The 27,950-nt window shown below is 34.7% G+C and overlaps 1 protein-coding gene across 2 annotated transcripts; it reads left to right on the top strand.

Moving 5' to 3' along the window:
- On the top strand, positions 1–27,339 carry LOC106118685 (actin cytoskeleton-regulatory complex protein pan-1). 2 transcript variants are annotated; one of them, XM_013313401.1, is made up of 17 exons: positions 1–79; positions 16,783–16,941; positions 17,713–17,882; positions 18,465–18,565; positions 18,936–19,007; positions 19,473–19,635; positions 22,001–22,095; positions 22,412–22,587; positions 23,249–23,306; positions 23,711–23,863; positions 24,309–24,412; positions 24,780–24,935; positions 25,705–25,873; positions 26,253–26,410; positions 26,533–26,678; positions 26,977–27,058; positions 27,172–27,339. In XM_013313401.1, exons 2-17 carry the CDS (start codon positions 16,795–16,797, stop codon positions 27,172–27,174), a joined length of 1,953 nt encoding a protein of 650 aa, XP_013168855.1. In that variant the 5' UTR covers positions 1–79; positions 16,783–16,794; the 3' UTR covers positions 27,175–27,339. The 2 variants fall into 2 exon arrangements, with proteins under 2 accessions (XP_013168855.1, XP_013168856.1); XM_013313402.1 differs by lacking the exon at positions 1–79 and adding an exon at positions 131–284.
- Positions 27,340–27,950: the final 611 nt, after the last annotated feature.

Genomic DNA, 27,950 nt, shown 5'->3' on the forward strand with positions numbered 1-27,950 from the left:
TAAAGTAGTGTAGACAGTGAACGTGAGTGTAGTTTAATTTGAATAAAGTATTTTTATGTAGTGAATTTAAGGGAAAACTGTAAGTTTTTTGACTGAAAACTTTATTTTTTAACGCATCGTTAAACTTTACTAACACAGCCGATTACTTTTATAAGTTTTGCGCACATTAACTCGTTACTTATCCGGAAATGCTTGTGATATACGATTGAAAAAATAAAAGAAAAAAAGTTTTTGTATCATCTGATGCATTCGTTGCATTCCGAAGTTGTTACGTCGACCGTATTGTAAGTATGGTCTTTGTTTCTTTCTTTTTGCGCGCGCAAATTTATTTGAAACCAAAAAAAATGTTAGTCGTTTTCAGTATCTTAAAATAGCAAAGATGGATCTAGTTGAAAATGACTCAATAGAAATGTGTCAGTAGGTGAGGGTTAGGCTAATTGAATATAGAAATTGTTTTACCTTAGCCTATATTCTTATTCTGAATGTTTTCAGTAAATTATGTAACTCGAAAAAAGTTTTCAATAATAATAAACTTTTTCAATTGAAGAAATACTTGATTAATTCATTACAATAATACCAAAAGTAGATAATGGATTAACTTAATTTTGAATTTAATTAATTTTTTAAATAACAATTTAAGTTTAAAGCAAATATATTTTTTTTTATTGTTTGTTTATCTAAATATCTCTTTCAATTAGTTATTTTTTAACTTGAGTTGAATGTGGAGTAGCTAATTTACAAAACAATTAGTATGATTATTTTTACATCTTACAAGATAATAGGAATGAAAATAAACTTTTAAAAATCAATCAAAGCATTCAAAACTGAATAAGGTTTTCCTCTAATAAGAATTTCTCACCTTATTGAGGTTGTTGGGACCATATAATAACTGTCGCTTATAAAGATTTCTGACATATCCAGCTTCAACAGTATGTTTAAAATATCTATTTTTCTTCTGTATGCTAAAATATTGTAATATCCTAAAACAGCTAACAAAATTTAAAAGACACTTACTTTGTTTTTGTTCAATAATTTTCAAATGAAATAAAGTTATAAGTACATTATTTAACATTTTAAATATTTTTTCAAACTAAATAGAACACTCTTTAGTTATTCACTTATTAGGTCATCCTGTATATGAATAATTTACCACCTTATCACCATGTCTGGGTTAAGTAGCCTATAAGATAAAATATCCCATTAGTAGAGTTAATTGTTAAAATTCTGGGGATACTTTTAAAGTTTAATGATAACACAAGTAGCTAACTAAATAAGTAATTGTGTTATGAACTTGTTATGAAAATGGAATCATTGTCCAGTTCTTATGAACAACTTCCATAAGTTAGAAACTTGTGTTAAAGAAACTTCTATAAGCAATAAAAATTTTGCCGTCCCCGGAGCTCTTCATCCGGGTTCTACTGTACTCGGGATTACTATTTCGACTAACATTTGATTATTAAAAATATATTTTAGACATTAATAGAGATTTCAGAAGTAAGGAAAGTCAAAGAAAGTGCTCAGTCATTCTTATTAAGATGAGTGAGTTGTCACTTTATTTCAACTTTTCACTTTAGAATCATGAGTCAATTTCATTGAATACTAGCTGTCGTCCGCGATTCCGTCCGCGCGGTATTAATAAAAAACTTAATTAGTAACTTATGTGTTCTACTAGACTATGTACATCAATGCCGTTCTGGAGATACAAACAAACATCCATCCAAACATTCGAATTTGTAATTTTAGTAGAATTCTTATATGCCTAAGCATCCTCCTCTTACTTTCACAATGTTTAGCAGAAGATGGTCTAGTTTTTGTGAATTTTACCACTCTTGCTTACTAATTCGGCATCTCATGACGTCCCTCGTGAACCGTGTTTCACCGGTGCGTAGCCATCTAATAAGCGATGACCTTAATACCTCGCAAACGGAACATGGTGATATGGCTGTAAAAAGGTTGACTCACGTCTTCCTGACCCAGTCGCCATCTCAACCGTTATTTTTACTCACTTAATTGTATGGTATTACAAGATCCAAACTTTATAACGGCTCGTGATTAAGTGCGCAAGTCTGTGTAAGTCAACTAATTTTAGTGTCTCTTTCATTCTTTTTGATAACAACAGAGACATATATATTAGTATTCTTAACTCATGTGACGTTCTTACGATAAAAGAAAACATTGTGACACAACCTGCACATATGACTTAAACCAATCCGAATTGGACCAGCATGGTTGTCTATGAGCTAGTCATTTAGGTTGGATTCCAAGCATCACATTGCTGGGGATATGATTTTACTGGCAATAATCACAGCAGTGAAATTCTATAGTTGAGTGGGACGACTGGTGGATGTTTTCAGCGTCGCATGCGTAATTTCGAACCTTCATAAAGTTTGGACATCATTATACTTTATGTAGGATGACGCTAACTTATCTAATACAATGTGAATATATATTATTGTTTATAAATTATTCTTACATCAATGTTTAGTTGTTGATACGGATTTTATCATCGATGAATTAATGTTACCTTAATGTTAATTTCAAACATCTATAAGGCTTAGAACATTCCACGAGTTCGCACAATTTTAATTGTAAGCTAGGCGTAAACCAGTGGTTCCCAAACTTATTTTGTCTACTGCCCACTTTGAGAATAAATATTTTTTTAGCGCCTCCCATATTTTCACATATTTAAAAACCACTATAACATTCATTATTGTAATATTTTGAGAATTCTAAACGAAACTTTTACTATAACCAGCAACTTGAGACCTGCAGCGCCCACAACGGGGCGTTATCGCCCACTTTGGGAAAGACTGGCGTAAAAGAATGCGGGGACTTTAGATTGATGCATGGATGTTTTTACCATGTAACTCTAAAACAGATTAACTGATCAAGATGGAATTTGACACAGTAGAACATAGTCTAGAAGAACACAAAGTCTATTTACAGAGTTTTTTGTTAATTCCAACAGATCAAAGTCTAGTAGGGAAATAAAGTTTCTAGCAATTTATACAACATTGTTGAAAGTTCCTTTAGTTTCAGATCGTCGATATACTACAAAACATAGTTGAACATTCCGTATGTTAGCCCTTAGCACAATCAATAAAGTTTATAAGTTCGTAAGGCAAACATTATTGGTCATAATGAATGTTTACATACCTAATTCAATGTTCAATGCAGCCAATTGAGTACGCAACTTTCGGTCGACAACCGTTGCAATGACATGGGGGTTTTTTATTACAAAAATCACGACATCTTTAATAGTCTGGTCAAATCTTGCGTTAACGATACTAATATAAATGCGTATGTTTTGATAAATGGATGTTTGTTAGATGTAGAACATAGGCTAACTAATTAAGTTCATTTTTAATTGGACTCCCAGCGAAAAATAGTACTATGTTAACTTTCAGCGAGATCCATGCAGCTATTCTGGAGATACTTTAAAACAAATATTCGCATTTATAATATTAGTAAGTATTTTACGGAGATTGGAAATTGTCGACATACCTAAAAGAACATATATGTTTCTTCCAAAGAATAAGTAATGTTTTTCTACATGTTTGCTTGCAGTGGAAACTGACGCGAAGATCACGCGTTAATATCAAACGTTTCAAATTTAAATCTGGAGCAATGGTTTAGTGAACACAATAATAACGGATATTTTTTGCGAAACGAATTTAAGACTCGGTGACTCTGAGTACAGTTAGTCTACAGTGTACCGCACGTAGCGTTAATAATTAATATTTTCACGACAAAGACAGACTGATAATCCGTCTCTTTTAGAAACTAGATGTCATAGTGAATCCGTCTGCGTCTAATCATAAAAAAAAAATAGCCCGGTAATATTATTTGACCCGGTGGACATATGAACTGGGGAATTTATCTGACCCGGTAGGGGTAAGTTGCTAAATTTAAACAAGATCATTACCGACCTCTAGCCAAAAATGTGTCACAAATTCCTGGTGCTGTGGCTGTCTCGTCATGTTTTGTTTTATATATAATTTTCCATGCACTTATAGGTTTTTCATACTTTCTACAACTGCGATAACAAAGGGTCGGATACGTTAGTTGGATTATAATGTCTCTTTTATTAAAAAAAAACTAGTTGTCACCCGGAACTCCGTCCGGTCGGAATTAAAAAAAACTTAATTAGTAGCTTACGTGTTCTTCCAGACTATGTTCTATATGTATGTAAAATTTCAGCGAGTTATATGCAGCCGTTCTTGAGTTACATTCAAACAAACATCCATCCATACAAACATTAATATTATTAGTAAGACTAGCTGTCACCCGCGACCGTCCGCGTCGAATTAAAAAAAAAGATATTAGTAGCTGATAAAAGTGCAATTTATATTTTATTCCTACTTCATTATCAGCTCACTATACGTCCCCACCGAGGGGCTCGGAGCCTACTCTAAGTTGAGGGTGATTAGGCCATAGTCAACCACGCTGGCCAAGTGCGGGTTGGTTGACTTCACACATATCTTTGAATATCTTCTCAGATATGTACAGCATCACGATGTTTTCCTTTACTGTAAGAACGTAATAAATGTACATATGTAAATCGGAAATCGAAAAACACATTGGTACATGGCGGGATTCGAACCCAGGACCTACAGATTGCAAGTCAAGTGCTTGACTCCAGAGCCACCGATTCTCCTACTTTTTTATTCCTACTTACCCCTATTGTTTTATAATCTATGGTTAATTGTAAACAATGAATTATTGTTTACTCAAACAAGAATAATAATTCGATTTGTAGTTTCCTGTTTTTCATTAAACCCACAAACATCTTAATTATTTTCGTGATGCAATTTATACGGAAACCGGCTTTTATGTCAATCAATCGAGTGTTTTATGTTTATACTAGCTGTTTACCGCGACTACGTCCGAGTTGTATTAACACAACTTAATTAGTAGATTATGTGTTCTTCCAGACTGTTCTACATCTATGACAAATTTCAGTAAGATCCATGCAGCCGTTCTGGAGATACCTTCAAGCATCCACCCATGTAAACATTCGCATTTATAATATAAGTAAGAAGTAATATATAGAAAAAGTGTTTTAATTAAATCATATACACTCTGGGTGGGATAATATTGTTTTGTTACACAACTTATTAACAAATTTGACATATAAATAAAATAACATTTAATCCTTACAGTATCACAACACGATAAGCAAAAATATCACAAAATAACTAGCGGACCCGACAGACGTTGTCCGACAATTTGACACTGCGATGGTAGCGCCGTCTGTCGGATCCAATGTAAAACATTCCAAAATCAACAACTACTAATAAATTAAAAATTAATTAAAAAAAAATTGTCCAGCGGACAAAATTGTGAATTTAAACCATTCCCAGATCCCCTTGAACACACACAAAAAATTTCATCAAAATCGGTCCAGTCGTTTGAGAGAAGTTCAGTGACATACACACTCACAGAAGAATTATATATATAAAGATAACACATAAAAACAAAACAATTAATAAGAAGCAGAAGAGTGTTGCAATGCTGACCGGATAAGGTTTCACTCAGCTGTATGCTGGGTGTTCCTCTCTGGACCACTCAGCGCTGATCTTCAGTGAAAACCCATACATACAATCTACATGTTTAATTATACGCACGAAGCCCAGGCAATAGTCTTCAATAATAATTTGATACTTTAATGTATATATGTTTACAGTGACAGCATAAACGTAAGTGGATAGTAAATTTATTTCTTTGACTACCTATGACTCAGTCGGGGCAAACGCGTGCCAACTGACAAAACATATATGGTTTATAAACATTAGTCATTTTGGGTAACATTAATATAATGAACTGACAATGATGGAAGTATCGTGTTACATGACCTAATATAAATCCATGTAAAGGATAAAGACAGATGACCTAAGTCTTTACGTGGAGCTGTCGCATGTCTGCGTCAGCTAGGAATTAAAAAAAAACTTTATAGTGTACGTGTATTCCAGACTATGTTCTACATCTATACCAAATTAGTGCATTTTCAGGATGATAGGATGCATTTGAAGGGAAAATATTCTCTTTACTTGCATCATCTCCTCCGTCGATTAAAGATAGGCAACGATTTCTCGCTCGTTTTGCCACCTTATTAAAAAAAAATCATCGAAATCCTCCATCGAAGTCGTTGTAGAGATACCTTCTAACAAACATCCACCCATCTAAACATTCGCATTTATAATATTAGTAAGATATACGTGACCCAACTATTTTATTGGAGTCATAAAAAAATATAAATATTAAATTATAGTAATTTCCCAGTATCCAATTGCCTTAATACTTATTACCCTAAACTACACACGACATCGTAACCCACGCCTTATTTTGCATGGAATAGTGATGTGTCGCTGTCGTTTGTATCGACATTGTCGATAAAAATTAACCATTCTTTTTACTAATCTTTTACGGTGACACATATCCATCCTTATCCATCCCTTTGTAAAAAACAGAGACAAATTGTTACAACTAACTACGATATCTTACTAATATAAATGCGAATGTTGGGATGTATCCAGAATGTGACAAAGGATCTTGATGAAATTTGGTATAGATGTAGAACATAGTCTGGAAGGAGACATAGGCAACTTTTTTCAATTCAGCATGGATGTAGTCGCGGGCGACAGCTAGTAATCTATAATTACATAACCTCTGATGTATTGCCAATAACCGAGTGAGAAAGTTTAATGTCGTGACATTAAAATATATCATAACAGGCAGTTCAAAAGATGATTCAAATCCTGCCGGAATGGAATCCGTTAATTGATTTCGCACCTGGCAACATTTGGCAGAACGCCGCGGCCTGAGGTATAACCAGGGAGTCGGGTTCAATACCCGAAATTCGGGGTACATTTTCGCAAGTGGCAACACTACGCACCTGCAACGATGCGCTTGCGCTGCCGCAATCCGATCCTCTAATTATAGATCAGAGTTATGTCATTGGATGTTGCCATACGTTATATTTTTCCCGGGACCGGGTTTATTTTTGTGTAGTTTTTAGAAATTAGTTCAAAGTGTTTCGGTTAACATTCTTAAACAAACTGAAATGGTACGTTTTCATTTATTTTTAGCATTTTTTGAGCGAGATTTATGTTTCGACCTTATTCTATTTCAGACTTTATTTGTTATTTTAGTACAAATAACGATGGATAATTAAATGATGGAAACAGGCTTAAAGTTGAGGTGATACCGCGTTTCGTCTGATGAGTATGCGTTCCCGTAGCCTTAATTTGATCCTCTTTCCCTTCCCACTCATTTCTTAATAGCTGTCGCCCGCGAATCCGTCCGCGCGGAATGAAAAAAAAAACTATTGGTCGCAGCGAAATGTTATATATTCTTTCCCCTAGAAATGGACTATCCAACAAAATAAGAATTTTTAAATCAGACCAGTAGTTCCATAGATTAGCACGTTTAAACAAACAGACAAACTCTTCCACTTAATATTAATATAGATAAGGAATCCCATCCTGAGAAGGGGAAGCAGATTTGATGAAAGAGGGACACGTAGGAATGGAAATATTCTTTTTCTATGCCTCCTCCGTTGATTAAAAGTAGGCAACGCATCTGCAATTGCGGATGTCTATGGGCAACAGTCGCTTCATCATTTCGGTGAACTCAGGTGGTTGCTTGTTCGTTTGCTTCCTTATGATTATGATATAAAAAGAATATGCTATCTCGTAATTTTTTTATATCATAACGTGACAAACGAGCGAGCGGCCACCTGAAATCGCTGAAATAGCGAAGTGACCGTTGCCCATAGACATACGCAATTACATATGCGTTGCCTACCTTTAATCGACGGAGGAGAGAATGCACAGAAAGAAAATATCTTCCCTTTCCATGCATCCTCTCATCCGGAAAGTCCATTTCCACTTCCCATCCTTTCCTTATAATTCTTAGGGTGGGAAGGGAAAGAGGTCTAAATTAGGCCTCCGGGACGCACACTCATCAGACGAAACGCGGAATTGCTTCCACTTCACGCCTGTCTTCTGTGTGGTCTTGGTATTTCACTGGGCTAGCCGGGACAATTCGTGCGAAGATGTTAAAGCGGGCTCTACCATTGTTATTGTATATTAAGTTAATAATTAACAGTTAAAAAGCATTATAACACCTGGATATTATAGATTAACCTTTAAGGTTTCAGTGGAAACCTGTGAAGTTATTCAAATACCGACCAAATGGCCTTGTTACTTGCAGTATTGAAATAGATATTTTACTTAAGTATATCTTATTAATATAAATGCGAATGTATGGATGGATGTTTGTTAGAACAGCTGCATGAATCACGCTGAAATTTGGCATAGATGTATAATATAATTTGGGTAGAACACACTGGTAACCCAAATGTGATGCGTACATGTAATCAAGTGAGGACACACCGAAACGGAACGATTCCCCTTGCGTCCTACTCCGTCAATTCCCTTCCCATCCTTTTCTTATAACAAAAGGATGGCAAGGGAAATACGACTAAAATTAGGGCTCCAGTACAATCTTAGTATTATAATGTTTTTATGAAATTCGTAATATAATTTTATGTTTTCAATGTTACGTATAATTTGTATACGTAAATCTTATTTGGTTACTGGGATTTGGACATTTTCCATGTCTTAACATCCCACGCTATTTTAAATATACTCAAAAACAACGTAATACTGACTTACACTTATATACGTATTTATATACTTTTTTGATTAAATATATAATTTTAATTGAGTGAGCTGAGGGCCGCGTCCACGAAATAATACCAGTACCACTCATCCTGATGAAGGGCCCCCGATGGGCTCGAAACTAGTCGGTGCCGCCACCGGACGAATATACGTGAGTGTTTAACCACGTTTATATATCAGTTTGGTATAATGTCTCACGAAAGTTTGAATAATTTTAGACAATAGAACGAATTATTTCCCGACTGACTCAGGACGGTTAGGTTTTAAATACATGTAAATATTATGTATGTAACCTTTGTTTGTTTGTCAACCAATAAGCTAATGAAACGATTTTGATGAATTGTATATCATTCGATTCGTTTTATTATAATAAATTATTAGCAGATTTACTAATATTTATAAAATTGGAGTTGTCTGTATGTAATATCAAATAATATATATTAAAATTGTTTATCTATCTGCAAGGCTCCGTTTGTTTCGCGTAATCTCCGAAGCGGAAAAACAGATTTTGAAGGGATTTAGACGGTATGGTGGTTGATATACGCGGGCATATTCTAGGCTACTTTTTTCTATTATGTCTTAACAAAGTCGCGGGCGACCGCTAGTTCATTAGTAAAATCGAATAATACTGTAAATTGATATGCAGATTTGATGAAAGTATATCGTGACAATTGTCTTCACTGCGACAGCACGCTATGTCCGACAAAATGCGCGTGCGCACGACCAAATTAAAATGTTACAGGAAGAGGTTATAGTTATAGGCTGTAGCGATTTAATTAAAATCGTATTAATTTGTAAACTTAATTCTAGTAGCCATTGTTTCTAAGATATTAAGTCTAGTCTAGTAAATTTAAGAACGTTTCTAAATTTTTTACACACAGATGGTTTTAACTTCTAAACGATCACGCATATTGTAGTTCCTCTTTAATCTATTTGACGGAACAAATATAAAAATATTATTTTGTTTTGTCTGCAGTGAAAATGATTTTTTTTTATGAAAACTACTTTAAATTAAAAACGCGTTATTATCCGCTCCTCTCATTAATATATTCACTATTTAAATCGAACTAAATAAAAAAAAGGAAGATATGTTTGGCAAAACAATGAATTTTAAATTGAGTGTTACTTTGTAATGATTGATGTAGTGACGAAGCTGTTATTAAACTGATATAGTGACGAAGCTGTAAACGGTAAAGTAATAAAAGAAGTTAAAGTTAAATTTTTTATTATAATTGAAAATACAAAACCAAATGCATCTTACTTCTTAATATCTTACTAATATTAATTGGCCATCCAACGGGGAAATGCCGCCAGCCTCTTGGGAACCCTACCGTGCGATCGCAGCGATTTGGGGTCGATTTTTTTTATTTAGTTTTATTTTTAGTTTGGTTTAGTTTTAATATATAGTCTATAGTATTATTTTGGTAGATTAATTATTATAATTAGTCACTTAATAATTAATATAGAGTTAAGTAACTCTTATTGAAATATAATTTTAATTTCTTACTAATATTATAAATGCGAATGTTTAGATGGATGGATGTTTGTTTGAAGATATCTCCGGAACGCATGAACGGATCTTGATGATATTTGACATAGATGTAGAACATAATCTGGAAGAACACATAGGCTACTAATTAAGTTTGTATTTAATTTTACGCGGACGGATTCGCGGCCGACAGCTAGTGTCTATATTAATGTAATCTACGCAATCAACCCACATAACTCAGATGACGGTATCTTGTTTATTATATACATTAAGTTATTTTTACAGCATTATATTCATAGATGATATATTAAAACAGTATTCATGGGATAAATTATTCAAGAGAAAAGAAAGGAATTCAACAAATGTGGCTGCGAATAAAGAGTTTATGTCTTTCTTAAACGTTTCTAAGTGTAGGTAACATTAGGTCTGTTAAATGGAACGTGATTAGTCGTTATCGACTTTGTCCACGAGGAATTAAAAATATAGTACCCTATTCCAGATTTTAAATTATCTATTTCAACTATTCTTTTAAATTTTCGCAGTAACAATAAAAATATTAGTAAAAATTCTTTAAATCGGGACAATTACCAAAACTTTCAGTCTATCAAATGATGAGTTCAATAACCTTATGATTCTGGGTGGATCTTAAATTAACTGTAAAATTACAAAGAACATAAAATTCGCTAACAAAAATATTTTTTGTTACAACTTTAATTTGTGTTCACCGTAAAATGTTTATATCGTTTTATTGTTAAACACTAAAGTTAAAATTAGTATACATAAAGCTAAATATATTTAATGTCAAGACATTTGATTCATTATCATCATCATGCCCTAATCCCTATCGAGGGTCGGCACAGTATGTACTACTCCTGTATACATCTCTATCAGCCGTCTTATCGGAATCTACCCCTTCCTACGCATATCCGCTTTCACTCAGTCATTCCATACTTTTTTGGTCTTCTACCTTTGTAGCCATTCACATTCAATCTCATTACTTTTTTGCTTATATCATCATCATCCCTTCGGATAACATGTCCAAACCACGCGAATCTTTTACTCCTCAATTTCTCGGTCACTGGCGCTGCTTTCAAGATGTCAAGACATTTGATTAGAGAAAAAAAAACTGTGTTACTAATATTATAAATGCGAATGTTTAGATGTATGTTTGTTTGAAAGTATTTCCAGAACGGCTGAACAGATCTCGATGTAATTCGGCATACATATAGAATGTACTCTGAAAGAACATATAGGCTACTAGTTATGTTTTTTTAATTCTGCGCGGACGGAGTTGCGCTTGACAAAAGTTCTTAATACTTGCACATGTTCACCCGCATGATCCTTTGTCTTTTTATCAATAAAAAGGTCATAGACAAAAAATACTTAGCTCTCTTATAGTTATCTATTAGAAAAAAAATCATATATTTTTCAAACTAATATTATAAATGCGAATGTTTTGATGTTCACTAGAAAATATCTACAGAACCGCTGAACGGATCTCGATGCAATTTGACATAGATGTAGAACATAGTCTGGAAGAACACATAGGCTACTTATTATTTTTTTTAATTCCGCGCGGACGGAGTAGCGGATGACAGCTAGACTGTTTATATTTTTTTAAAGATTCTTAAACACAAATATTAAAAGGTTTTGTTTTGTATTTTTTCGATTACGATTTTGTATTGTATCTAAATATAGTTAGCATTACGCGCGCCAATTTCTTCACTCGCAAACATAAACATTTTAAAACAACTTGACGAGGCACATTCGTGGAAATTGTTACGACCTTGTTTCCTTTATAACAGAGTCAACGGACATTTTATTTTGTATTCGTATTAAAAAGTAATTGAAAAAATCCTGCTCAAGCATTACTTACATATGAGGTACGGATATTCTAATAAAATTCTAATAATCGACCGTTTTTATTACGAATATTAAAAACTGACTGCCGCGTTTATAAGACTAAAATCTCTGAGTAAAACATACCGTCATCTTTGAGAAAACAGAGATAAATTTAAAAAATGTTTTGAACGAAAATTGGTCTCAGAAACCGACGATAAATAGCATAATACTTTTACTATTACATATATATTTATGCTTTGAATGAATACACGCAAAGTGCACAGCCTAAAGTTCAGGTGAAGGGCATTGTTGGTCGAACATTTAATTCGACATGTTGGCACTTCGGATCGGAGTCGCGGTGCCAAAATAACCAGCGCTAAAGTTTAAAGATAGTAACGCCTCGTATTTCGTGCACCGATTCCTTGCTGTTACGATGTACTAACCTGAACAATTACTTTGAAACACAAAAGCCACTTTAGTAACTGTCGGAGAAAATACACACACACTTTAGTAACTAGCTGAGAAAAGACAGGGAAAGGATTTGCTCAGCATTTCATTCATAAACATTTTGATTCTGCTTTACCCCTCTGTGTTACCGGCATTAGGGTAGGGCAGGTAGAGCGACCGCCCAGGACGAAAGTGTCGGATATAAAGGGGCCGAAACCAAAAAGAATTCCGCCCAGAACGTAGGAAAACCATCCTTGGTTACGAATGATGATTTTGTTTTGTTTTAATGCCTTTTATGTCTTAATTGATCCAATCGGAAAATGTATAAGTTCTGTTTCAGACATTTTCCAAACCAACACGGCTTTTTACCTCGTATGATTAAGAATCTTCTAAACCGTTGCATAAAATGTATGAAACTGTTTTTGTTTCATCGTCATATGAAATAAAATAAATTCCAGCTTGATACGCGGACGGACAACAAAGTGATTCTATAAGGGTTCCGTTTTTTCCCGTAAGGTACGGAACCCTAAAAAATCTACATTCGCGATACGAGCGGTGAAACATTTAATGACGCGCTTGGAATTCAGGTGGGAGATCGCTCCGATATGAAACTTGGCTATAAATACACCCCGAGTGTGAATATCCAACGTCCCACTGTATTCTGTACCTAGGGTTGCCAAATAACGTAGACCCGAATATTAACGAAACAACGACAACCAGATTGGTAACCCTAAATGAAAAAAAAAATCAGTTAACTTTTAATATTGTATCCTATAAGAGAATGAAAGGATTAACAAAATAAGGTTTTACTCAGACACGAAGATGTCAAACCCCCTATTATAAAATTAGAACTAAGATCAAACTATAAAAGAGACAACCCTATATCTCAATATTTAAGCATACCTTTATCATTTGTTTACACGATTAAATCTATAAATCAAATCTAAATGTATGTATTACTAGCAATCGCCCGCGACTTCGTCCGCGCGGAATTAAAAAAAAAACTTAATTTAAAGCTGATGTATTCTTCCAGACTGATCTACATCTATGCCAAATTTCATCGAGATCCGTTCAGCCGTTCTGGAGATACCTTCAAACAAACATCCATCCATCTATCCAAACTGTTTCATTTGATTACTTTTAATCACTAGTAATCCACATGACCATTTAATTTATAACTATTAATAATCCTATTTGAAAAAATAATTTTCTAACCGTTGATTTCAGAGGCTAAAATCTCTATATTAAACATATCGTCATCCCCGTCATCTTTAAACAAGGATTTTGGTTTCAAAAACCTACTGTAATTCCATTAAATAAATAGAACCACTTAAAAACATATCCATTCAATACCTAAAAACTTTTTATGCTGACTCTACTTTTACGAATTCAAAGACAATATACATAGTGTGCAAAAAAACATAGTCATCAGAAAAATTACTTTTATTCATCATCAGCTCACTGTACGTTCCCACTGAGGGGCTCGGAGCCTACCCTAAGTTAATGGTGATTAGGCCATAGTCAACCACGCTGGCCAAGTGCGGGTTGGTTGACTTCACACATATCTTTGAATTACTTCTCAGATATGTGCAGGTTGCATCACAATGTTTTCCTTTACCGTAAGAACGTCGGATCGTACATATGTAAATCGGAGATCGAAAAACACATTGGTAGATGACGGCATTCAAACCCAGGACCTGCAGATTGCAAGTCAAGTGACCCCTGAGCCACCGACGCTCTCCTTACTTACTACTACTATTTATTTTTATTATCGTTTCCAAAAAAATTTTACCTAAGTCATTTAACTTTCGCTACTTCAATTTTTAAAAATATAAAACACAATGTGTCTACTTCGAATTAATTAAGACGTTTATTAAAAGTAGGTTTACTAAACCAGAAATCGTAACACCAAGATACTTTGTAATTAGTACCTTAGTTTCACATCCGTTCGTTAATTGGGTAGACAGAAACAAAAATGTAGGAATACCATATGTTTCCATTGCCTAAAGACCTTTAAAAAATCAATTTGTTATCTCTATTCTTTAAAAAAATGAGTGTCATAATGCTCGCGATTCCGACTTCGCGGAATTACAACAAAAGTTAATTAGTAGCCTGTGTTCTTCCAGACTATGTAACTACATCTATGCAAAATTTCAGCGAGTTTATGCAGACGTTCTTACAAACGTCCATCAATCTAAAACAAACATTCGCATTTATAATATTAGTAAGAAAAAAGTAAGGTAAGTTGGATCAGATTAGCGATATTCTGAAATAAGGCTAAGTAAATATAATTTATGTATGTGTAGATTTACTTTGGTAGCTGTAATTAAATGGATATCTCTGTCCACCCCTATAATAATGTACCCTATGTACAATCAGATGTAAGAATGGTGTCGAGTTGCAGTTAGTTAATTGGGCCACGGATAAATTTAGAAGATTGACTTTTCCGAGTCGACTCTAGCGCGGCGCCCGATGTCTGTAAATATATCCCAGGTAGGGTTACCATGGATGCTTTGTTGTGTTAGGACATTCCTATAAAATATTTAATCAACCTCATTTGAGAAAAAATCCTCTTAAATTTGTTACGTATTGTTGTTTCATTAAACATATTTGTATATTTATTTAATTTATAATAAAAGATTTTTAATTATTATTAAAAAAGTGTTATGCCATTATTCTGTACAATATGTATCCGTTTGTACAATTTCCTTAATAAGGTATGATGTTTCGTTTCTCAATTAATGTAATTTATATTTTAACAAAAAAACTTCTAAACAAATGCTATTTTTAATATACCTACGGTCTTCATTTGTCGTCAGTCTAGTGATTAAGACATGTTACATTGTCTGATTACTAATTATAGTTCAACAAGACAGTGCATATATCTACATTAGCTTTTGTTTCGCATCGTCAATTTCAAAACAATGTAAGTAAGCTACACTTATAATATAAAGATTTTATTCTATGTGACAAAAAAACTCAAAAACTACTGAACCGATTTGAAAAATTATTTAACTATTCGAAAGCTACACTATCCCCGGCTGACATAAGCTATATTTATTACTATATTTTGTTTTAACTCGAAACAGCGAAGGACAATAGTTAGTCGTTAATAAAATTCATATCACTTAAACTACGTACTATGCTTTTTTCTATTTTTTAAGACTGTTCTGTTTTCTTCATATGTCATTGTCACCCTAGTTACCAGATAATACGGTCGGTATTTGGTTAATCGCCACTCTCTCGTTAAACTCATCGTAATCGTAAATGTCATACACCTTTTATTACTTTCTGCGACTTTCATTTCTTTCCCTTTATATCTTATTAGCTGACGGCCACGATTCCGTCCCCGCGGAATTAAAAAGAACATAATTAGTAGCCTGTGTGTTCTTCCAGATTAAGTTCTATATGTATGCCAAATTTCATCGAGATCCATTCAGTCGTTTTAGAGATACCTTCAAACAAACATCCATCCATTTAAACATTCGCATTTATAATATTAGTGAGATTTTATGATTTTCTTTTTTTTTACTGTGAAATCTTAATAACATTGTAAATGCTATTATATTTTTTTGATGGATGTATGTTTGAAGGTATCTCCGGAACGGCTCAACGGAATTTGGCACAGTTGTAGAGTTTTTTTTTATTTTTTAATTCGAGTTACGGGCGATTGCATTTGCTCAGATATATGTTTATTACCCCTGGGGTGTATAAACACTGATATTCTGCAAAAGCCTTTACGTCTTCAGTACGTAAGTACGATATTGGTACGAAACTGCATATTATTGTGCAATTTGGCAGCGGTGAGCGAACGTCGCTGCAAATAGTTTAATCATCATTCTCTTAGCAATGTTGATGAGATTGTATTTATATTTGTGTTGTGACAGGGCTTAAAGCCCACGACTGACCACTTGGCTTTTAAAAGAAACTTAATAGTAGCCTATGTGTTCTTCTAGACTATGCTTTACATCTACGCCAAATTTCATCAATATCCTTTTAGTAATTCTAGAGATACCTACTAACAAACATCTATCCATTCATCTAAACATCCTCATTTATAATATTAGTAAGATGTAAACTTGATCACTTTAATATATACTAATATTATAATGAGGAAGTGTTTGTTTGTTTAAACGCGCTAATCTCAGGAACTACTGGTCCGAGTTTAAAAAATCTTTTTTGTTGGATAGTCCATTTACAGAGGAAGGCTTTAAGCTATATAACATTACGCTGCGACCAATAGTTTTTTTTTATTCCGCGCGGACAGAGTCGCGGGCGATAGCTAGTTGGCCATGTTATCGTTACTTTCCATTGTTACAGTAAGACGTTACCATGGCGACAGTGACGGCCAGCCTGGAGACTCAGAGCCTGGTGCAGGAGTCACGGCACAGCTTCCAAGAAATGCACGTGACTGAGACGAGACAGGTCAAGAAGAAGACCAAGTCCAAACGACATAAGGAAGAAGGGTCTATATCAGTGGTAAGTACTATTGTAAGTTTTATTTCTTAGGAAGCCCTTAGTGTACAATTAACATACTAAATCTAGGCTTAGGGTTGCCCTCAGCAAAAATTAAGGTTAAAGTATTCTTCAGGCGTCTAGAGCGTCGGTGGCTCAGGAGTCAAGCACTTGACTTGCAATCTGCAGGTCCTGAGTTCGAATCCCGCCATGTACCAATGTGTTTTTCGATTTCCGATATATATAAGTACATTTATCCGATGTTCTTACGGTGAAGGAAAACATCGTGATGCAACCTGCATATATCTGAGAAGAAATTTTAAGATATCTGTGAAGTCAACCAACCCGCACTTGGCCAGCGTGGTTGACTATGGCCTAGTCACCCCTAACTTAGGCTCCGAGCCCCTTGGTGGGGAGGTATAGTGAGCTGATGATGTGTGATTCTTCAGGAGTATACTAAAAGTTTAAACCACCAGAGTTGTTCATAAGAATAGTAGACTTACAAGCCAGCGTATAAGTAATATGGCTTACCAACCCCACTTTAGTTAGTTTCCATTAAAATGTTCCGACTTAACTCGTGGTCTTTCCAATTGTTGTTTTTTGGAAGCAAGGTCTCGTAAATAATTAAAAACCCAATTGATAACCGTGGGTTTCTGAGTTTAAAATCTCCGTTTAAAACATATTGTTCACTCTATTTTGTCAAAGATAATGACGGGGATTACGAATTTATACAGAGATAATAGTCTCAGAAACCCATGGTAAAACTATTGAATATTGAATAAATTTCTTCTCCAGTCGAAAAGCTCAGAGAAGCTACATAAAAAGCTAAAAGCAAGCAACGGGGAATCCAACCCACAATGTGAGAAATGTGCGCGACCAGTGTACGCTATGGAGCGTGTGAAGGCTGAGAGACGTGCCTGGCACAAGGAGTGCTTCAGATGCGTACAATGCAACAAACAGCTCACGTAAGTAGAGAGGAAAATTACAGGAGACTATTCTCTATAGAGCGTCGGTGACTCAGGGATTAAAGGACTTGACTTGTAACCTGCAGGTCCTGGGTTTGAATCCCGCCATGTACTTATCTGTTTTTCCATTTTTGATTTATATATGTACATTTATCCGACGTTCTTACGGTGAAGGAAAACATGGTGATGCTGCACATATCTGAGAAGAAATTAAAAGATATATGTGTGAAGTCAACACGCACTGGGTCAGCCTTAACTTGGCGTAGGCTTTGAATCCTCTCAGTGTGAGCTGACGATGATGATCCTTTATAGTAGTCGTAGTATCGATAGTGGAAATAGGAAATAAATGCTTAGTGGAATAAGCCTCTTCGTACACAAAGCGACGCAAGTCTTCCAAACTAATATTGAATCGCCGACGCGAATTGTCTACTCAGTCAGCAGAGGCAAAGCGACTACAAGTCAACTGTATATTTGGTCCGTACCGGTACCGGTACCGAAAAATTCAACAGCTCTGTATTGTTGTCTCTTTTCTTCCAAACATAATGAAAGTGATGACAATACCTTAAATATAAAATATTGCAGAGTTGAGACATATCAAAGCGACCACACGACGCTGTACTGCAAGCCTCACTTCAAGCAACTCTTTGAGCCGAAACCAGTTGATGATGAAGATGAAATCGACGGTAGGTGAACATTTCTTTTACTTTAAAAACTACCCACCCACAATGTCATATAGTCAGATAAACTTATCTGACCCGGTGTTCAATAAAACTAAATAGTCTATCAAAGGAAACTAATCAGATGAAAATCCTTACAAACGCGGTTAGCTCCCTCAGAAAATATATAAAACCTACAATATAATTAACCTAATTAATGACTAGCTATCGCCTGCGACTCTGTACACGCGAAATTTAAAAAAAAAGTTCTTACAGACTATATTCTACTTCTATGTCAAATTTCAGCGCGATCCATGTAACTGTTCTGGTGATAGATTGTAACAAACATCCATACATTCGCATTAATATTAGTAAGATATGTAACATTTTATTACAGCCGCACCGAAGAAACATCAGATGATAATTTGCGAAAGTAATCCAGTGGAACTACCCCCTGATGTTGTCAGAGGTAAGGTGTCATTAACTAAAGTATTATAAGGGTAGCACAGGACTCATCATCGTGGAGATCTTTGGGGGAGACCTTTCCAACAGTGGACATCATGACTGAAGAGATAGAGACATCTACAACCCATCATCCCTTTCATTTCACAAGCATAAATTTCCTCACATATTATATTACAAACTTTCATCCCCTATGGTTATTTTGCACCCTTAAGGATAACATTTTTACAAAAATTGAATTGTCCGGAAAGTATACTTCAAGTAAGTATTATACTTTCCTACAAATTTTCATCCCCCTTTTCAACTCTTTACAACCCCTTTTTCTCGTTAAAAAGTAGCCTATGTCCTTTCCCACGCTCTAGACTATATGTATACCAAATTTAATTTAAATCGGTTTAATAGTTTTTGCGTAAGAGAAGGACAGACAGACAGAGATACATTCGCATTTGTAACAATAGTATATTAATTCTAGCTTCAGACAAACCAGACTTAGGTCTAGAAGAATTAGCGCAATTGGACGTGAAGTCTAGATTCGAGGTGTTCGAACGAGCAGCGCAAAAGACCCCCGAACCTCCTGTGTTGGAGCCCCGGGCGCCAAGAGAGAAGTCTTCAGCACTACTGTCTAAGATTGCCAAGTAAGTTCTACCCTGGATACCAATCCATAGACAAACATCACTTTACGTTAGAACTAAGAAAATTTAAATATAATTCCTTCAAACACTTTTTGTCTTATACTGTCGCGTGAGTTTCCCCGTGGCATTATAAATAATTAGTAGCCTATGTGTTCTTTCCGATTATTTTCTACAATTAAACCAAATTTCAGCGAAATCCATACTAGAGATAATTTCTAACAAACATCCATCAATCTAAACATTCGCATTTATAATATTAGTAAGATTTTACCTCTAACTAATCTTATATATAAAATTCTCGTGTCACAATTTTCGTTCCCATACTCCTCCGAAACGGCTTGACCGATTCTCATGAAATTTTGTGAGCGTATCGAGTCTCTGAGAGGTCTGAGAATTGGCATCTATTTTTTAATCCCGCGCGGACGGAGTCGCGGGCGACAGCTAGTCTATATCTATCTATATAAATGCGAATGTTTTGATGGATGTATGTTTATTTGACATACATATAGAACATAGTCTAGAAGAACACTACTAATTACGTTTAGTTTTACTCCCGGGCGGACGAAGTCGCGGGCGACATGTATATTTAAAAGTCAAGAGCCGAATTTACCTAAGGTTTTGGTTATAAGCTATAGGTCAATTTATCGAATTTACTATTTAAGAGACTAGGAACCGATATATAAATAAAAAAACACTTCATTTATCTTAAAATAGTTAATTTAAAAAGTTTGTTTTTAATAAAAATGGACGTCACTCAAAGAAAGTAAGAATATTTGGACTGCATACATTCCGTTTCTTTTTAAGGACATTAATTTTATTTGAACAACATAGTTATATAATTTTAAACTTAAAATACTTAAGATTTAAAGTTCAAATTTAATTGCACTTCGACTCCATAATCTTCCAGGATATAGTCCAAATTAATATTCTTGATCCTTGATAATATTTTATTTAATATCTTTTACGTAATAAAAAAGAAAATGGGAATAAATAATTCATACATTTTAATTCGACATAACTTTATAATTACTAGAGCTAAGATACTATTTATTTTCTTTTATTTCTATTTTTTTATACATCTATAACAGTGGTAGAGCCCGCTTTAACATCTTCGCAGGAACTGTCCCGGCTCGCCCGGTGAAATACCACGACCACACAGAAGACAGGCGTAAAGCGGAAGAAACTCCGCGTACAGTCTGATGAGTGTGCGTCCCGGAGACCTAATTATAGTCCTCTTTACCTTCCCACCATTTTTCTTGAGGATGAGAGGATGCATGGAAAGGGAAAATATTTTCTTTCTGTGCATCCTCTCCTCCGTTGATTAAAGGTAGGCAACGCATATGCAATTGCGTATGTCTATGGGCAACGGTCACTTCGCTATTTCAGCGATTTCAGGTGGCCGCTCGCTCGTTTGCCACCTTATGATATAAAAAAAACATCTAAGAAATACCAAGCAAGTTATTTTAATCATAAACAAATTAATAACCTCGATATATTTCAAGTATTAAAATATACAAATCGTGTTACACTATAGCTTGCGTCATCGGCGTCGGTTGCTTTGGATTCTATTTTTGTAATTTCAATAACATCTGTACAACAAACCACATTCATCACAAAAAAACATTCGATGAACACGCATTTGAACGGAACAGTTTAGTAAAATTTAAAAAACCGTTCTTAAGTGTTTTTAAAAAAGAAAATAACGTGATAGTTAAAAAAATTAGCAATTCTAAAAGTGTGTGTGTTTTATTGTGTGAAAATTTAAAGTGTTTCAAATAATCTTTGTGATATATTTTTAAAAAGGTTAGTCTGTTTTTTCATTTACTGGACAGGCTATAAACCGTGGTGTTTTTTGTCTATTTGATTTTCAACATTTTGATGCTAATTGTTAAGGTTGATAGCGTTACTAAGGTAGTAACTTCAATCCAATATCCAAATAGATATTACGAGAAATTACAGGCTTTATTATAAAACAATATTTCAAATAAATTTTAGTTTAAACACGCGTCAACTTATACGATTAAGGGTCCTTCAAGAAGCGAACGTATCACCATCTCTATGGCAACGCATCTGTTCCTCTGGTATTGCTGATGTCCATGGACATCGTTAAACACCTCGGTGTTCTCGTTACTCGTTTGCCCCCTTCTGTTATAAAAAAAGTACCATGACTCTAACGTGTGGATTTTTGTCAAATCATGGCTGTTGAAAACATTATTATGTGCTTTGCGAAATGACTTCTATAAATAACAATACTTATTCCGAAAGTCTTATAGTCTTCACATATTTATGTAGACATATAACGTTCATATATGCTTCACCGGCGTTCAAAGGGTTAAAAATACATGTTTGAAATATCTATTTCATTCAGGTTCAAAGCAAAAGGCATGGATATCGGCATATCTGATGAGTATTTGAACGGTGTTGAAGTTGAACACAGCTCTAGTGAACAGGAAGACGACGATGGTATGTCTTCATTTTATAATCTAACCCAAATTTCAATGTAACTAAAGTCATATTGTTTAATTCATATTTTTTTTTCAGCAATTTTTACAAAATAATACATTCTTTTATTAAAAATGTGATAGGAACTCATATAATTAACTCTTTAACCTAACCTTTATTTATAAAGAAAAGATGAGATAGATATATGATGGAGGGGACGCATAGGAAGGGAAATGCTCCCTTTCTATGTCTCTTCCATTTGCCTGCAGACAGTCGCTTCGCCATTTCTATATAAAAAATATCTTGGAACATCCACATGTATGTTTATCTTTTCCAGACGAAGATTCAGTACTAAAGAAGTCATACAAACAGACGAGCAGTCGCGAGCAGCCGGTGTCGTTCTGCAACATGAGCGAGATAGTGGGCAGGTTCGAGTCCGGGCAGCACGCAGCCGCTGACAGACATCGCGAGCGCAAGCAGGAGATACAGAACATCCGCACCAGGCTCTTCATGGTCAGTGCACGCCAACACACAGACACGCAGACAGACATGTAGAGAGAGGAATGGGTAGAACACACGTGTGGAGAGAGAGAATGATAAACAAGGATAAATTGGTATAGTGTTAAAAGGTAGATAGTAAGAGAGAGAGAGAGACATGTAGAGAAAGTATAACCGGTAGAGCGCAAGTCAATGAGAAACAAGTAGAGAGAAAAATGGTTAGAAAGTAATAAACGCGTGAAGCGAGAAAATGAGAAACATGTTGAGAGAAAGAGAGAGAGAGGAGAGAAAAAGGAAGAGAGTGAGAAAAACACACATGTAGAAAAAATGATAGAGTGAAATAGGTAGAGTGAATGAGAAACATATAGATGTGTGGAGAGAGAGAGAAGGGGAAAATACGAAACATGTAAAAAAAGAAGGAGAAGTGGTTACAGAGTAATTAGGGTATAGTTAAAGACAGAAGGAGAAAAAAAAATTGTATATTTTATAATTGTCTTTTCGCCGTAAAATAGAAACTATATATTTTTTTTTAAATCTTGATTGACTTAGTTTTATGTCAAAAATTTTGACACATGTCAGAGATATTTACATTGGTTGTCAAAATATCTAACATATTGAGAAAGTACAGTTATTTTTTAAAAGAATATAAATTTATAATTATTCTGTATATTTCCAGGGCAAGCAGGCTAAGATCAAGGAGATGTACGAACAATCAGTCCTGCAGAGTGAACAGAGTGAGTTATATATACTAGTTGTAGACTGCGACTCCGTCTGCACCGTCCTCAACACATAACTTTATAAGTAGCCTGTGTTCTTCCAGACTATGTTCTATATGTCAAATTTCATGAAAATACATTCAGCTGTTCTGGAAATGCCTTCTAAGAAACATCCATCCATACATTCGCATTTATAATATTAAGTAAGATTTTTGTTTTATAAATTTATGCCTTATTTCCTATTTAATTAATGAAAATAAATTTTGGTACTGGATTGAGGACTTAAGCTAAGTTTTGTTCCTAAAAATCGTGTAGGTACTTATAAAAAATTTGTTTCTCTTATTCGGTGTCATAATGACCTAATTTCTAGTATTTACTAGATTTTTTTACTAGTTTTAATGTTTTTTGTATGTATATATAAGGTCAGACATCAGCAGAGAAGATCTGCCGCGAGCTGGAGCTGGACGCGGAGAAAGCGCGTCAGATCAAACAGCGCTTTGAAAATGGCGCTTTCAATGATGAAAATCAACCTCCCAAAAACAGGGATATTGATGATAAAGCGTTGTTTAATGAAGGTTAGTACTCTGAGAGGCAATTAAGTCAATAAATTTAACTTAATTTAAGAGAAATTAAAAAAAACTTAATTAGCGCCATCTATTGACATCACTTTAAAATAAAGTTGTTTTACTAAAATTATATAAATGAATGCCATATGTAACTCTTTCTTATTTTAGTATTTACTCGGAAATATATAAAAATATTTATCAATAAAAAAATTAAATCGAATGAGATTAAAACTCGTAATCTTTATTTTTTTTTATTTCATCTCTCACGCCTACTATATGTGTTTTGTGGCAATATAATATACATTATGACACTCTGGAGAAGAAGACGAATTTAATGACACCACATTTGTCAAAATAGCTTCAATGATTTAAGTTCTAGACTGTTACATAAAAACTTATATCAAAAACCTTACTCTTTGGCTATTGGATAAAAATTACTATGTTTTTATTTCAGGTATAGCAAAGAAATCTAGATCCATCTTCCTGGAGCTGGACGCAAATGCCAAGAATTTACCTGTCTCCCCTCCAGCACAGGATGCACCCAAGAGAAAGGAGATTGTAAGTTAACTTTATAACTAAATAATACTAATTGTCGCCCGTGACTCTGTCCGCACGGAAATAAAAACTTAATTAGTAGTCTATGTGTTCTTCCAGACTATGTTCTATATGTATGACAAATTTCATCAAGATCTGTTGAACCGTTCTAGAGACCTTCAAACATCCATCCATCCAAACATTCGCATTTATTATATTACTAGCCGTCGCCTGCGACTTCCTCCGTGCGGAATTAACAAAAAACTTTATGAAAAAGTGCAGCCGTTCTGGAGATACCTTCTAACATCCATCCATACATACATGTATAATATTAGTAAGATTTCCAATTATAATTTTGTATAGTATTATAATTGATGAATGAATATTCCAGCCGTTCGTACCAAAAGACGTGGTACGTGCTGCGGACCGAGTTGAAGATGTGAAGATCGAGACCGCGGACATCTCGGACCGGTTCCGTTTCTTCGAGACTTACAGACCGGAGACCGAGCGCAAGGAGTTCCGCATCACTCCGCCCAGACATACACAGGTTAATATTTAGCCAATCTACTATTTTTATACTAAATCTACCTTATATTTCTCTATTTTTAGGGTTCCGTACCTCATAGGAAAAAAAACGGAACCCTTATAGAATCACTTTAGCTCAAGCTATATACTAGCTGTCGACTGCGACTCCATCTGTGAAGAATTAAAAAAAAACTTAGTAGCCTGCGTGTCCTTCCAGACTATGTTCTACATCTATGATGAATTTCAGCTAGATCCATGTATCTGATCTGACGATACCTTGTAGAAAACATCCATCCATCCAAACATTTATAATATTAGTAAGATTATGAAAGCTAACATTTTATTGCACATTTCATTGATTTTCTATATATTTATTATAATTAAGAAATTGTCATGTTTTAAACAATTCAATAGTTCTTATAAAAAGTAGTTTGCGATGAAATATATATTTTAATTTCAAATTTTGTAATATAAAGATTGTTTAGAAATAACAAGGTATAACGTATATTTTTTCTTATAAGAGAAGGAGGCAAACGAGCAGCTGGATCACAGAGATGTTCATCACCTCAATCTGCAGTACCAAATTTGTGACTAGCTCTCGCCCGCGACTCTGTCCGCGCGAAATTAAAAAACTATTGGTTGCAGCGTAATGTTATATAGCCTAAAGCCTTCCTCTGTAAATGGAATATCCAACAAAAAAGTAATTTTTCAAATCGGACCAGTAGATCCTGACATTAGCGCGTACTATACTGTTTGATATTTATTTTTAATATAATTTGTGAATGTTCCAGCGTTGCAAGTCTCCCTCCCCCGAGGTGTACCAGGAACCGAGCGTGGTGCGAGCTGGTGCTGGTGGTGCTGGAGACGCGGCGCTCGCTGCTGACAGGCACACCGCCTCTCGCATGATCAACGTCTTCCGTCAGATGGAGGAGCAGCAGCACAGGCATGAGGATCATCAAGGTAACACCATCTACTTCTTACCATCATCTTAATGTAAGATTACGGAATTAAAAAGAAACATAATTGGTACGTGTTCTTCCAGACTATGTTCTATATGCATGCCAAATTTCATCGAGATCTTTTCAGCCGTTCTGGAGATACCTTCAAACAAACATCCAACTTTATAATATTAGTAAAATAACTAAGATCTAAATGCAAATGGTGAAATTACTCTTACAAAAAACATGTCTAGACAATTTTATAAAAAATAATTAACATATATTAAATGTAATATATTCGTAAATCTATATTTTGGTCCTTCGAGACGGATTTTCCCAACAAAATATTCATGCAACTTCTAAATGCACTAATCTTCCTATATATACTTGTTATCCTCCAGGTCCTAAACCACTGAAGCGGTTCACTCCCCCTCCCCCCGGGGAGGAGGGTCATCAGGGAGATTCCTCAGAATGCAGCAGCGAGGAGGAGGAGGACAGCGAGGAGGAGCGCATGCGGGAGTACCTGCAGGCGCGGGAGAGGGACGAAGCATTGAAACAGGTAACAAGTATCAAGAATGTTTGAGATTTTAAAGTTGTATTGAAAGTTAAGTTATATTTTAAATAGATTATTCTTTGTTGAAGTTCCTTCAGGACTTTATATTAATTATATATAATTTTTAGGCTCAACAGTTAGCGCGTACGAAGAGTTTCCGCGAACGCTTCGAGAAATGGTCGGAGTCTGAGCCAACTCGCTCTCCCTCCACAGTGTTCATAGAGCGCGAACATAACGAAGAAGACGGCGAATCGCAACTAGAAACTGCAAGGAGGTCAGTTAAATATAAACAAACCCCCAAAACTATCATATGGACCTCCAAATTTTGTAAATCTCACTAAGACCGCCATAAAGCGGTTGTTACACGAACCCCTAATGTCTAAAACGGGTTCCGCAAGGATCCAAAATCTATGTCTCATGCTGCAGTGGTTAATTCGCAATACGAGAAAATTATAGCATTTTTTCATATATCTTTTTTGCTAAGCACGAGTCGCTGCTCAGGTTGTGGCGAGAACTGCGCAGCTAACTGAGCCAATAAAAAGATTAAATTATATAGAATTGCTCTGTTTCAGTTTGCGCGAGAAGTTTGAGAAGATGAAAGTGCAGCAAAGTGTCGTCACCAAGACAACGACTCCCAAAGTCAACCGTTTTGTGGTGAGATAACTTAAATCATTTTAACCGTACAATTTCACTGCTGTTACATTTGTAGTCTCTGTTTCTTCAAAGAGAATATTTTTTTTTCTTTTAATATAAATTTTGTGTTTCAGTGAGGTCCCCCAGCGCTGCGCCAACTTCATTTACCAAAGTGTTTTATAATCTTGTCAACGACGCTTGCCCTCTCAATATGCGGGTAGTCGCAAAATTGTCAAAAATAAATATTTTATTGATTTTAAGTTTAATTAATACATATTAAAATGCTATAGTAAGCTGATTTATATAAAAATACGATAAAAAATTATTTTTTGTGACTACCCGCTATATTTATAAGTTACATTTTTTTTAAAAAGGTATTTATTGTAATTTAAATATGACTGATGCTGATTTGCATTTTGTAACGAGTGCCTTAAAATGTGCAATTATTAAATTTTCAAACGTTTTCTAAATATTTAATCAAACATGGCGGACGGAATTTCGCGCCAATTAACCTAAAAAATTAGTTTATAGGTTATTAATTTAAAATAAGATTTTTTTTATTGGAAGATTTTATACTAAAACGATGTCATTATCTCTCTTGTATCGAATCTCTTAAAATCTCAATCTTAATTATACTTGTTACGTATAATTTCTGTTTTGATGATTCTTCATATTAAAATATATCTTTTAGTTTTAGAAATTTTAACATATTTATTTTCATATACTATATAAGTGCCATCAATATAGGGCTATTGATGTAGGGGAGACGAAGAGGGGATTTTTGGATTTACTCGAGCAGTTAAACATAAAGGAACCTTCTACCCAATCGACTACTCCTTCCATAAATACCTAGTATCCTAATCGGATACCCAAAAAGTTCATTTGTGGTAGGTTAATTGGATACAATTCCCCC

This window comes from Papilio xuthus, unplaced genomic scaffold (genome assembly GCF_000836235.2).
Source record: "Papilio xuthus unplaced genomic scaffold, Pxut_1.1 DF827570.1, whole genome shotgun sequence".
Taxonomy (NCBI): Eukaryota; Metazoa; Arthropoda; class Insecta; order Lepidoptera; family Papilionidae; genus Papilio; species Papilio xuthus.